Source organism: Musa acuminata, chromosome BXJ2-7 (assembly GCF_036884655.1).
Source record: "Musa acuminata AAA Group cultivar baxijiao chromosome BXJ2-7, Cavendish_Baxijiao_AAA, whole genome shotgun sequence".
Classification (NCBI taxonomy): Eukaryota; Viridiplantae; Streptophyta; class Magnoliopsida; order Zingiberales; family Musaceae; genus Musa; species Musa acuminata.
Genome location: NC_088344.1, coordinates 32,146,975 through 32,159,490, shown reverse-complemented (window position 1 = coordinate 32,159,490; position 12,516 = coordinate 32,146,975). Strand labels below are relative to the sequence as shown.

The window sequence follows — 12,516 nt, the reverse complement described above, 5'->3', positions numbered from 1 at the left end:
AGCACTTATGAGAAAATTATTTACGGGTAATGTTAAAAAATAAATAATTTATTTCTTATACCTTATATTAGGAAAAGACACCATGAAAAGATGCATAAAAAAATTATATTAAATAAGATCTCCATGAAAAGATGCAACAAACTTTGAATAATTACATGGCCTTAAGAATGTCTACTCTAATCACATAAATACGTGTGTAGTGGCTTATGGTATTGAGTGTGTGGAGAAATTATATTTGTATGAATGAGGATTGTCCTCCGTCATACTTTCACCACCTCTCAATCATCACTCATCCTTATCTATTATTTTCTAATCAAAAACACCCTTTTTCTTCCAAAGAAAGGAGGTAATAAATGCTGCCCAATTGTGTTCTATAAAACTCGTATCACTCTCAAATGTGGCTTTTACAAAAATAAAATACATAATAATTCCCTGGTAATAATATGCAACGAACATGGAGTTTGGTTTCTTTGTCTCTTCAATTCAAGCTTGGGGTAATCCAAATTGGGCCACCAATATATGACCGTTGTCCCTGTCTAAATGAAAAACTTTCTATCATGTGGTTATCCATATCGTAAATCATGACATCATATACACCATTGATATAAACACAGTTAGCATGACATCCAACTTCACTAGCCGAGACTGAAATTGCCGGATTAAAAAATCGATAATCTACGAATAATGCTCGATCTCCCAAGCTCTCCATCTTGATCCATGCCTTGTTCTCCATATCAAGTCTATATAGATAGATACTTAGGGATCCATGACTAAGCTTTGTAACGATGACCAACAATATGTTTCCACAACACTCAACCAATCGCACAAAAAGAATATAATGGCTAGTAAAACTGATGGGACATGGCACCGACAGTTCCCTGAGTCGAAAAGGAAGGACTTGAAGAACTGTCAAGAGCCCACTGTGGTAATTCCAGGCGTAGAATTGCCCCTCGAAGCTAATTATTGTACTGAAATGTTGGAATGGGACTTCGAACTTGGTCCAAGACTCATCTCCTGGTCTCCAAACATAGAGAAAATTGTAGCAGTCACGTGCAAGAACGGCACAATCACGGGTTGTCGGAGCTGATGACATGCAGAGGAAACTTGGTGCAAGATCATGAGCTGGGAGTTGCAACCATTCCCCAGAGAAAGGATTCACTAGGTGCATTGGGTTTAAGATACGGGGTATGGACGACAGCCAACCGTGTGAGCAATAGGAGAAATAGGCTCTTTCTGTTGGAAAGCCATGGAACTCGATCTCGAAGGAGACTTCCTTGTCTACTATGCTTTGTAGGCGGCAGGTGGTCTTCATAGGCTTCGCGGTAATTAGCCATGGAGTCCTCCTCTTAGTCGGGTCGAACAGTCTTGTTGCGGCCCTCCAGTCCTTGCATACTACACTAAGGCGCACGGCGTCCTTGGGGTTCATCCGCGTCAAGAGCGACTCCACAATATCGGTCGGAATGTACCTGGTTGGCCTGGTTTCGTCGTTGGTCTCCCTCTTTTGATTCTTATCGATTGGGATTGAAGATCTATAGTGGAAGACGAAAGCATGGTGAAGAAAGCATCATATTTAGCAAACATTTACGAGGCCATATCAAATCTTTATGGTGGTGTTCCATCAAAGAAGGGGACGCTCACCCGTGAAGACCTAAAGCAGGAAGGGCATTCGGATTAGAGCCCTGTTGGCACTCACAATTCGCCATCTGATCAAGGAGTGGTAGATCAGGATGATGCTTACATATCGTCTCTGCCATCACTTCGTCGACGACCGTCGATGTGTTCTCAGTCGTCGTGTTTGATAATGTTTTATTCATGGCTGCTTCCTCCATCCGCTCTTCGTCCCCTCGTGGGTTATAAATATACGATTATATGGTTGTTTATGGCGAGTGTATAAAAGATCTAAATAATATATTTCCTAACACGTACAAAGTACATTCATATTTAATACTCCATACTAAGAAGAATTTCAATATGATTTGGTTGGTAATTCTCTTTATTCGTCTCTGGTTTTATAGGTTTGATTTTTAGGGAAAATATCTATTACACCACATATTGAGTAAATTGCTTCGTGCATGGACTTTTCCATAAAATTTATCATATAGAGCTAAAAGTTCTCTTTGAATATAAAAATGCAATACAAAAAAAGCAATTGTTCACAAGTAAATTATCCTGTTGGAACACATAAATGATGTTCCTCTAAATATCATATGAAGTCAATCTTAAGCAGTCCTATTGAATCCTGTTGCAATCTGAAAAATAATAAAATGGGCATAAGTGCATTGTAGGGATAACAAATAGTTACATGTTAAATAAATAAATATCATTTATAAAAATCAATTATATTATACGTCGACATGGTACAAATAAAAAGGAATAAGAGAGCATCAATTTGTAAATAGTGAACGTCATATAACAATATCATGTACTAATATAAAAATCATAAAATCGTATATCATCAACAATAATGATTAACAAAGAGACGTTCAAAGGATAACTTTTCTAATAGTTAAGGAGAGGAATCATGTAGCACTTTTGATGAGTAATGGAGTAGTATCTCTCACTAGTCATGATGGATATACATCTCCTTACCAAGTAGTAGATTATATATCTATATCATCTAATGACCCGTAAATCCTAAACGGAATTCTCCGCTTATTTGTCCCTCCACACGAGTAATGTCTATAAGCAAAATAATATCATTATAATATTATATAATATACATAAAAAAAAATCATCATAGACACCACAACTAACTCCTCCAATATCAATAAACTACAGACAACATAAACATCATGAATCAACAAAGTATATAAGATTTATCAAATGAAATAAAATTAACAAAAAAAGGGAACGAAAATAGAAGAAATGTCACATATCCCTTTGTTTCTATCTTTCCTATTCTTTCTTCTGTACTTCTTCCTTTTGGTTTCTTTTTCTGAGTTCTCCTACTTCTCGTTTGCTTGGTTGGATTGCAATAATCCACCTTACATATTGAAATGAGGTGATTTAGATGGTAGAAGCGGTTTAGAAAATAAATGAGTAAATAAAAATTTATGTTTTAGTTTATTAAAGATTAATCAAATAGATCCCTATGATATGGTTAGGGCAGCTTGGTAGGAAAAAAAATTTTATCCTTCCAAAATTGTATGTTTGCTAGTGCTGCAGCTATTTGTCGTCTAGAAATGCTTTCCAAGTTTCCTTTGTCATTTAATACCTTCCATTATGTGCTAATTGGTGCGACAATATTGAAAAGCTAAATTGACTACCTTTATTTTTAGGGTAAATAATATTTTGATTGATTCAAACATAGTAAGAAATAATCTTATAATTGATTTGATCACAATTGTAAATAATTTTCGGTCGATTTGGTCATGAGAGAAAGCATTTATTCAATTTATTTTGTCTTGGTCTATTCTTGCCGAAGGCAGGCTTTGAACCCCAAGATGTGTCTATGATGGGTCAAATTCTTTACCAGCCAGATATATATATATATATAAAAGCTTTCAAACACAATAAAATGTCATCTTTGTTTGTCATAAGAAATTTGAATAAAAGCACCACCTTTTTCCTCTTCCTCCCCTTTTCCATTGAATCCTAACTCACTTGGTAAGCAAAGAAACACTACACACTTTCTGAATCATTGGATAATGGAGGCAAGACCAGTTTTTCTAATGTGTACGTGGAGTCTTGTCTTTGAACGGTACCCAAACAGAGTCACTAAAAGATTAATTGAGTCCATATCCTTTGTGTATTTTCTATCCATGAGATATTAATTTATCATCCGGAGGTTTTATGAGCTGCATTCATGGAGTTAGAAGAAATTATGGTGAAAAGGAGGCCAATATGAAAATATACTTTATTAAATATGAAAATAATATTTTATACCAGGATTGAAATCAAATAATTAAATCTGATTTAACGATGCATACCTTTTGATCTCATCTGAAAAGAGATATTTGTTTGATTTTCAAAGACACCGTCTTTAATTCAATATAACTGTCAATCTGCAAAGAAGAACTAGATCCTTCTTCTCGGTCTTGTCTATATATAGACGAGAGCAGAGGGTCTAAAATGAGTTATTATGAGAGTTCCTCTCATCAAGGTTATCTTCTAAGGAATCCTACTTTAAATGAACTTTATTTCTATTGACCAATATATTTCATCAGAATCTAATTAGCTATATTATATATATCTTATTCAATTATAAAGAACCACAAAAATCTAACATTCTCCCACTTGACTCATTAATTGATAAGATATAAAAGAGATATTTAAAAATTAAAATAAACAAAATAAAAGAGATATTGAAAAGCATTTTATACATGGTCATGAATTTTTAAAACAAGCTAATAAGTCTAATAAACATAATAATACTATATTAAGTCCAACTATCAATGCGAGTCATAGCAGTTGTATATTATCAATGTCATACTCCCTTCTATATACCACAATATTGTTAGTCTTTCCTAATATAGTTCATAATAACTCCTGTAATTTATCTTGTCAAGACAATTCTGTTATGACATTTAACTATAATATGCATAAATATAAATGTAAATAGGATAACAGAAACAAATAACTTTAATTAAGAAAGAAAAATATCAATAATAGCATCCACCATCACTATATCTTTTATGACTTCCTCACAAGTCCCATTTTAAGAACATGTTCTTTAAATATTTTACACTATAAAGTTTTTGTCAATGGATCGGCAATCATCATAGTGGTGCTTAGGTTCTCAATTGACACTTGGTGTTTCTAGACTCTTTCTCTAGCCACTAAGTACTTTATCTCGATATGTTTAGAACCACTAGAGTACTTGTCATTCTTAGAAAAGAAAACTGCTACGATGTTATCACAAAATATCTTCAGCGGCCTAACAATTGAGTCGACCACACCAAGTCCTGAGATTGAAATTTTGTAGTCATAAAGTTTGATTTGTGGCCTCAAAGAATACCATAAATTCAGCTTCCATTGTTGATAATGCAATAAGTAATTGCTTTGTACTTTTCCAAGAAATTGCCCCACCAGCTAACATGAATACAAATCATGAAATGGACTTCCTGTTGTCGAGGTAATTTGCAAAATCAGCATCTGAATATCCTGTCACTTCAAGCTGATCTGATCTCCTATATGTGAGCATATAATCTTTCATCTCCTATAGATATCTCATTACTTTCTTTGCAGCTTTCCAATGTTCCATGCTTAAATTACTTTGGTATCTTCCCAGCATTGCAACTGCAAAACTGATATCTGATTTTGTATAGGTTTGAGTATATAATAGACTTTCAACTGCGCACCCATAAGAAATATTCTTCATTTGATTCTTTTCTAAGTCATTTTTTGGGCACTGGTTTTGACTGAATTTTTCACCTTTAGTAATAGGTATATTATTGGCTGAGCAAAATTGTATATTAAATCTCTCCAAGATACGATTAATATATCCTTATATCCTTATATCCTTTCTGAGATAATCCTAGTAATCCTTGAGATCTATCCATGAATATCTCAATGCCAATAACATAGGCTATAGGCTGCCTCATTCATATCAATCATCTTAAAGTTTTTATTGAGAAATATCTTAATTTCGTGTAATAAACTAAGATCACTATTAGCAAGTAAAATATCATATAAAACTAATATAATAAACTTGCTCCTACTTACCTTCAGGTATATGCACTAATCAATAGTATTTTTTTTAAATCCGAAGGAAGTAATGATATTATAAAACTTTATATACCATTGTTTAGAAGCTTGTTTAAGGCCATAAATAGATTTCTTAAGTTTACAAGCCCAACTTTCTTTTCCCTTTTCTATGAATCCTTCATATTGTTCCATATAGATTTCTTCGTCCAGATCCCCGTTCAAAAATACTGTTTTCACATACATCTAATGTAACTCAAGATCATAATGAGCTACTAATGTCATGATGATTCTTAACGAGTTCTTTCTAGAAATTGGAGAAAAAGTCTCATTATAGTCGATATCTTCTATCTAAGAGAATCCTTTGACCATAAGTCTAGCTTTATATCATTTGATATTGCCCATTGAGTCACGTTTTGTCTTAAAGACCCATTTATAATCGATTTTTTTTATAATTATTTGGTAATTCAACGAGTTCCCAAACACCATTCTGGACCATTGATTTTAACTCTTCTTTTATTACATCATACCATTTTTCAGAATCGTTACTTTTTATGGCTTATGAAAATGATAAGGGGTCTCTTTTTATTAATATATCATAATATAATTCTTGTATATATACCACATAATCATCAGAAATGACATATTTCCTTTTCCTTTGAGATCTTCTCAAAACTGTCGATTGTGATTGTTCTACAAAATCGTCCGTAGCGACATCAACATCATGTGAGAGTTCTTCGATGTTATTTCTCATCAATGCTCTCATTAATTTAAGGAACAACAATCTGAGATGATATAAGAGAATTAACCTGAATCTCCTCAATATCAAAATTAATCCTTTGAGATTTTTCACTCCTATTAATTTCGTTATTTTTTAGGAATCTTACATTTCCATATTCTATTATCCTCGTACTATGATTAGGGCAATAAAATCTATATCGCTTAGATTTTTCTAGATAACCAATAAAATATTTAGAAATAGTTCTTAGATCATATTTGTTTTCATGTGGATTGAATACTCTTATCTCTGTAGAACACCCCCAAATATATAAATGTCTCAGACTATGCTTCCTACCAGTCTATAACTCAAATGGAGTTGATGGAACTGACTTAATAGGAATCTTGTTCAAGATGTATATAGTTGTCCTAAGAGCTTCACCCCACATCGACTCAAGTACAGAGGAATAACTCATCATGCTTCTAACCATATTCATAAGAGTACGATTTCTCCTTTCAACAACACCATTTTATTGTGGCACACCTGGTAATGCATATTGAGCACAAATGCTCCATTATTCTAGGAATCTAGCAAAAGGATCAATATTTTGATCAGATCCATCATATCTGCCATAAAATTCATCACCCCTATCATATCTGACAATTTTAACGTTTCTATCTAATTGTCTCTCAACCTCATTTATGTACACTTCAAGAGTATCAATGGCTTGAGACATTTTATGTCTTAGATAAACATAATCATATCTGGACAGATCATCTATAAATGTGATGAAATATCTTTCTCTACTAAAACAAGGAATATGGAGTGGTCCGTAGATATTAGTATAAATAATCTCAAGGAGTTCTTTACTTCTTGTGGCATTTTTCTTTATATTTTAGTTTGCTTTCTCTTAATGCAATCTATACAAATATTAAAATAAGTGAAGTCTAAATGTTCCAAAATAGTATCCTTCACTAATCTTTCAATTCTTTCCTTGGAGATATGCTCCAATCGTCTATGTCACAATATAGAAGATCTTTCGTTATTGAAACTATGTTTCAATCCAACACTTAATTGTATAGTTAATAATATCTTTGCAAACTCAAGATCCAAATTAATTCTATACAAACCATCATACAAAATTCCTGAACCAACTTTTATTGAATCATAAAATATACTGAGTTTACCATTATCAAAAGAAAGACAACAACCTAACTCATTAATTCTATATAGGAAAACTAAATTTCTAGAAATAGTATGAACATAATATGTGTCAACAAGTTCTATCAGATGACCCGTCTCTAAGTATAGATGATAAGTTCCCACTTATATCACTTTCGCTTTAAGTCGATTTCCCATAATAATGAATCTCTCATGTTCTTTTGGTTTCCAGATTGAAAGAAATACCTGTATATTATTGGTAACATAAGTTGAAGCACCAGAATCAATCTACCAAGTGTCAAAAGGAACTTATGTAATGTTTGATTCGAAACATACAAAGGTCGAGTTAATACCTTTCTTTTTAAACCAAGTCTTGCGTTTAATGCAGTCCTTCTTCACATGTCATTTCTTGTCATAAAAGAAGCACTTTACTGTAAAAAATTTATTTTCATTAGTTTGTTTAATATTTTCAAACCCAACAAATTTCTTTGATGGATGATGCTTCAATTTTCTTTTTTTATTACTAGCTCCTTGAGCAGCAGTCATGATATTATATGAACTTTCCTACTTTAATCTTAATTCTTCCTGAACATATATACTAGTTAACTCATTCAAATCTCACTTATCTTTATTTGTATTATAGTGAATCTTGAATGGGTCAAACTGAGAAGGAAGGGAATTAAGAATGAACTGTATGAGAAAAGACTCATCGACATTCATGCCAATGCTTTAAATTTTATAACTTTATCGGCCATATTGAGGATGTGATCCTGAATTGCTCAAGTATCATCATACTGAACCATAGTCAATTCTTTCATTAGTGTGTCAACCAATGACTTATCAGCAGATTTAAATGTCTTCAATAACCTTTAAATATTTCTGTGCACTAGTTGCAATCGGTAATGAAGTCTTTATATTATTTATAATCGTTATTCTTATGAACATTAAACTAAGCCTATCAAATCTTTCCCAAGCCTTTATTTTATTAACTTGTTCTACAGTACTTTTATCAATCAAGTTTGTTGGCTTTTTAATAAGAAATTCTAAATCAAGATCTAATACACCTAGTGTAAATTTCATATGCTCTAATCATTTTGAATAATTTGATCCAGAGAATACAAGGACACTAGAAGCATAAGAATGTATGGATTAAAGTACCACTACAAAAATATAAAATATAAAATAACATTAATACTTTAAGTTTTTAAAAAATTTGATGAACTATTGATATCATCTATATTATACCTTTGGGTGAAATATTGACATATCTAATGTTGACTCAAGATTATCTTTGGAGGACTAATACCATCCTTATGGAATAGTATTGTTACCTTTGGGTATATAACCTAAACTACAAGGATATCCAAAACAGTATCATCCTATCCAATCACATAATTATTTGAAGTAGATTCTCCTTTAGGATTATCTAAATATCTTAATTATATGTGTCATTATGAATATTATTTTTTTAATGTCATTTAAGACTGATTCCTTAATATTATTTTATAACTTATTAGTATAGGTTATTTTGGTGGCTACAAGACCAATATAATAATATAAAATAAAATTTAAAAATATCCTATAAATAATAAAATTTTTATTATAATTCACATCACAAAAGCCTATCATCCCAAGCCACTTTGGCAGCTTTAAGTCAGATAAAACTTAGGGAGATGAATTACAAATAATATTCATCAAATTTCTTTAATTTAATTTATGCTAAATAGTTTAATAATAGAATAACAATCATAATAATTATTAAATATTAATTAGCAAAAGGAAACTCATATGATAATCATGATAACATATAAATCATGCCTTCATGTGAAAGATAAATATTATTTCATAATTTCAAATATACACATATGAATAACCAAATGAATATCCAAGAAAAATAATTAGATTTTATTTACCACATATAAAAATATGATCAATAATTCATATGAGAAAACTATAAAAGTGAACCATAATCTATAATTTTTTAATCAAAATTAAATCCAATCAAATAATCAAAATATAATCATGATTAAATTTAATCATAGTTATAATAAATTATATTTATCAATTTTATAATTGAGAATGTAAATTAGAAATTCTCAATTTCATAAGGGTAAAACTATAAATATTTGACAGGATATAAACTAGAATTATGAAATTTACAAGGGTAGAACTGTAAAAAAATTAAAAGATATTAATAAAATACATAAGGGCAAAACTATAATTTGACCAAAGGGAAACCCTAGGGCAAAAATTATAATTTTGCCAAAACCTTATTGGGTCGTCGTCGCTACTTGCGCATGCGGTGCTGCCGCTACCGTTGCCCGCGCGCGGTCGCTGCAACGGTTCCTGCCCGCATGCAGCTGCTACAATGGTTCTTGCCGATGTGCGGCCGCTGCGGCAGTTCTTGCCCGAGCGCGATCGCTACTACTACCGTCGCGGGGCTGCCGACGCCTACGCACAGTTGGTTGTGACTGCCCACGCGTGTGGCTGCTGCCTATGTGGCTACCGACGCCTGCACATGGTTGGCCGCGACTACCCGTGCATGTAGCTGCTGCTTGCGTGGTTGCCAACGCCTTCGCATGGTTGGCCGCAGTTGTTGTCAGTGCGCGGCCGCCACCGGATGCGTGACCTACCCGCGTGCAATCGCCGCATGGGTGCGATGCTGCCGCCTACTGCACGCACGCTGCCCAGTGCAATAGAATTGCTGGCTATACGCAGCAAGGTCGACGGCGACCATTGCTGCTTCGCGATCATTTAAAGAATAGAAATTATTAAAAAATAATAGATCTAATGTATTTGATCTCAAGAACCTAAGATGTGATATCGAAGTATAAAATCTATAATATGTTGTATTAAATATAAAAATAATTTTTTATATCATGATTAAAATCAAATAATTAGATCTGATTTAACGATACGTACTTTTGATGTCATCTGAAAAGAGATTTCTATTTAATTTGTAAAAACATCGTCTTTAATCCAAGATCGATGTCAATATATTTTATTAAAATTTATTTAATTATATTATATTTATTTTATCTAATTATAAAGGATCATAAAATCTAACAAGATTACTCGGCTTCGGAAGGAGCAATTCGTCGAATAGGATGGTCACTAGTGTGTCCCATGACGCCATGATGGAGAGATCATTATGCTTCAGGAGCTGAGAGCTTGATGCATCCGTTCCGGTTGGCGAACAAGCCGCAGGTGATGTTACGTTGCAGCCATCTTGTCTCAAGCTGTCGGTGAACTTTAAGCTCCCGCACCAGCTCGTCGAGTTCTCTTCCCCTCGGCCTTTGAGCGAGCTTGACGCTGCGGAAGGTCTACAAGAGCTACCACACATCGTGATCCTCGTCACAGAGCTTATTCTAATCCAAGATGCACTTAAGGAGGAGGACGCCAAACACTGGAGTTAATAAATAGGGATATGAGAAAACCACATACTACTAAATTAATTTTAAGTTAATTATTTCTTTTGCATGTCATACGTGCTCTTAACATAAGATGATTTCTTGAGAATCATCTCAAGCTTTGAGTTTTTCGTGGATAGTGCCCCCCTCATTTCCAAAACACTCAAAAAAGAGTTCTTGCTTTTTAATATAACAAAATACCTTTAGGTTTAATTTTTGAGTTTGACACTAAACAATGCGTTAAATCGAATCAGATAGACACTAAACGTTTAGAAAACTAAGGTTTCAATCAATAACTATCCATCATATAGTTTTCCTGGTTATGAATATATACATTCTCTTGTAAAACTTTATTGATATAAAATGATTTGCTATATTTTAAAAATAAATATATATTATTACTTTTGAAAACAAGTTAGAGAGAGCCATCGAGTACTTATCATTGAACTCCTTTTGCCTAAATCATTCAAATAATATTAATCATTATCATGAGAAACAAAAATTTAAAATTATATAAATTTTAAATACATAATCTGATATTTATTTTATTCAATCATGTTTATTTTTCTATTTCTTTCCTATGTCAATAAAAATCAATTATTTTATTTTTATTTTTTGTCAAATTTTATTTTCTGTACAGAATCACTTACATTTTTTTATTAATATTAATTCAGTATTTGCAATTTAAGATCATCAAAAATCACATTAAGTTTAAAAGATTAACATTAATTAATCCACAATCCTATATAATTTTCAGATTAGTTAAGAATGTTAAGAACTTAAAACCATACTTATTCATAATTTTCTGGATCTAATCCGACTTTCCTGATAAAAAAAAAATAGCTTTCCATAAATAAATAAAAATTCCAGTTTTCTTTTCTCTTTCTCTTTTCATTCTTTCTTTCTCCTCTACTTTCTTTGCTATCGTTCCTTCTCTTCCGACCGAGCCAACTGCGAGCCATGGCCATGCTCTACAGCATGCCGTGATGGATTTTACTTGAACGATATCACGATGGTTTGTGAGCCATGGGAAGAAGAAACCTTAGGATTTATTTTTTCCTATTAATCCCCTTTATAATTGATAACTACAATTAGCTATCTTTAGTATTTCGATCCTTATATTTTTTAAAATTATATTGGAATCCCTATATTTACAAAAGTGAAATATTAAGATTCCAAGATTAAAAAGATAATTTTAAAAGATTAAAAATCAAGAGAGAAATATTTTATTGAAACAATGAGATTAAATATTTTATTTTCATAAATATAAAAATCTTAATATAACTTTTGAAAGCATATAAATCGAAATACTAAATATAGCTAATTACAAAAGTAATACGATAATTAGCCCTAAGACAGACAATAAGAAGCAAAAATGTGTGAAGTCATTGTAATTTCACAAAGACTCATAGATAAGTTGGCTCATGTTCAGTAGAAAACACAACTCAGCATACAAAAACACAGCTAACCAATCCTTAGTAATTTGCTAATTACACCCTCCGGTGTACACCTTGCTATTGCTACCGCTGCCATGAAGCACAGTATAAGCTCATGTGTCTAATATAGCCCAAGAAAAGACCCCTC

General features: G+C 32.3%; 1 protein-coding gene across 1 annotated transcript; it reads right to left on the bottom strand.

Moving 5' to 3' along the window:
• Positions 1 to 478: 478 nt before the first annotated feature.
• Positions 479 to 1,829, bottom strand: LOC135616397 (F-box/kelch-repeat protein At3g18720-like). Its single transcript, XM_065115587.1, has 2 exons — positions 1,639 to 1,829; positions 479 to 1,529 (listed from the first exon to the last, which is right to left on the bottom strand). The coding sequence occupies exons 1-2, from the start codon at positions 1,827 to 1,829 to the stop codon at positions 479 to 481; spliced, it is 1,242 nt and encodes a 413-aa protein (XP_064971659.1).
• Between the last annotated feature and the right edge of the window lie 10,687 nt (positions 1,830 to 12,516).

Coding starts and splice junctions, on each gene's coding strand:
- LOC135616397 (XM_065115587.1), bottom strand. CDS start 1,829: ATGGAGGAAGCAGCCATGAATAAAACATTATCAAACACGACGACTGAG. Junction 1,530..1,638: donor CCTGCTTTAGGTCTTCACGG/GTGAGCGTCCCC, acceptor CTTCCACTATAG/ATCTTCAATCCCAATCGATA.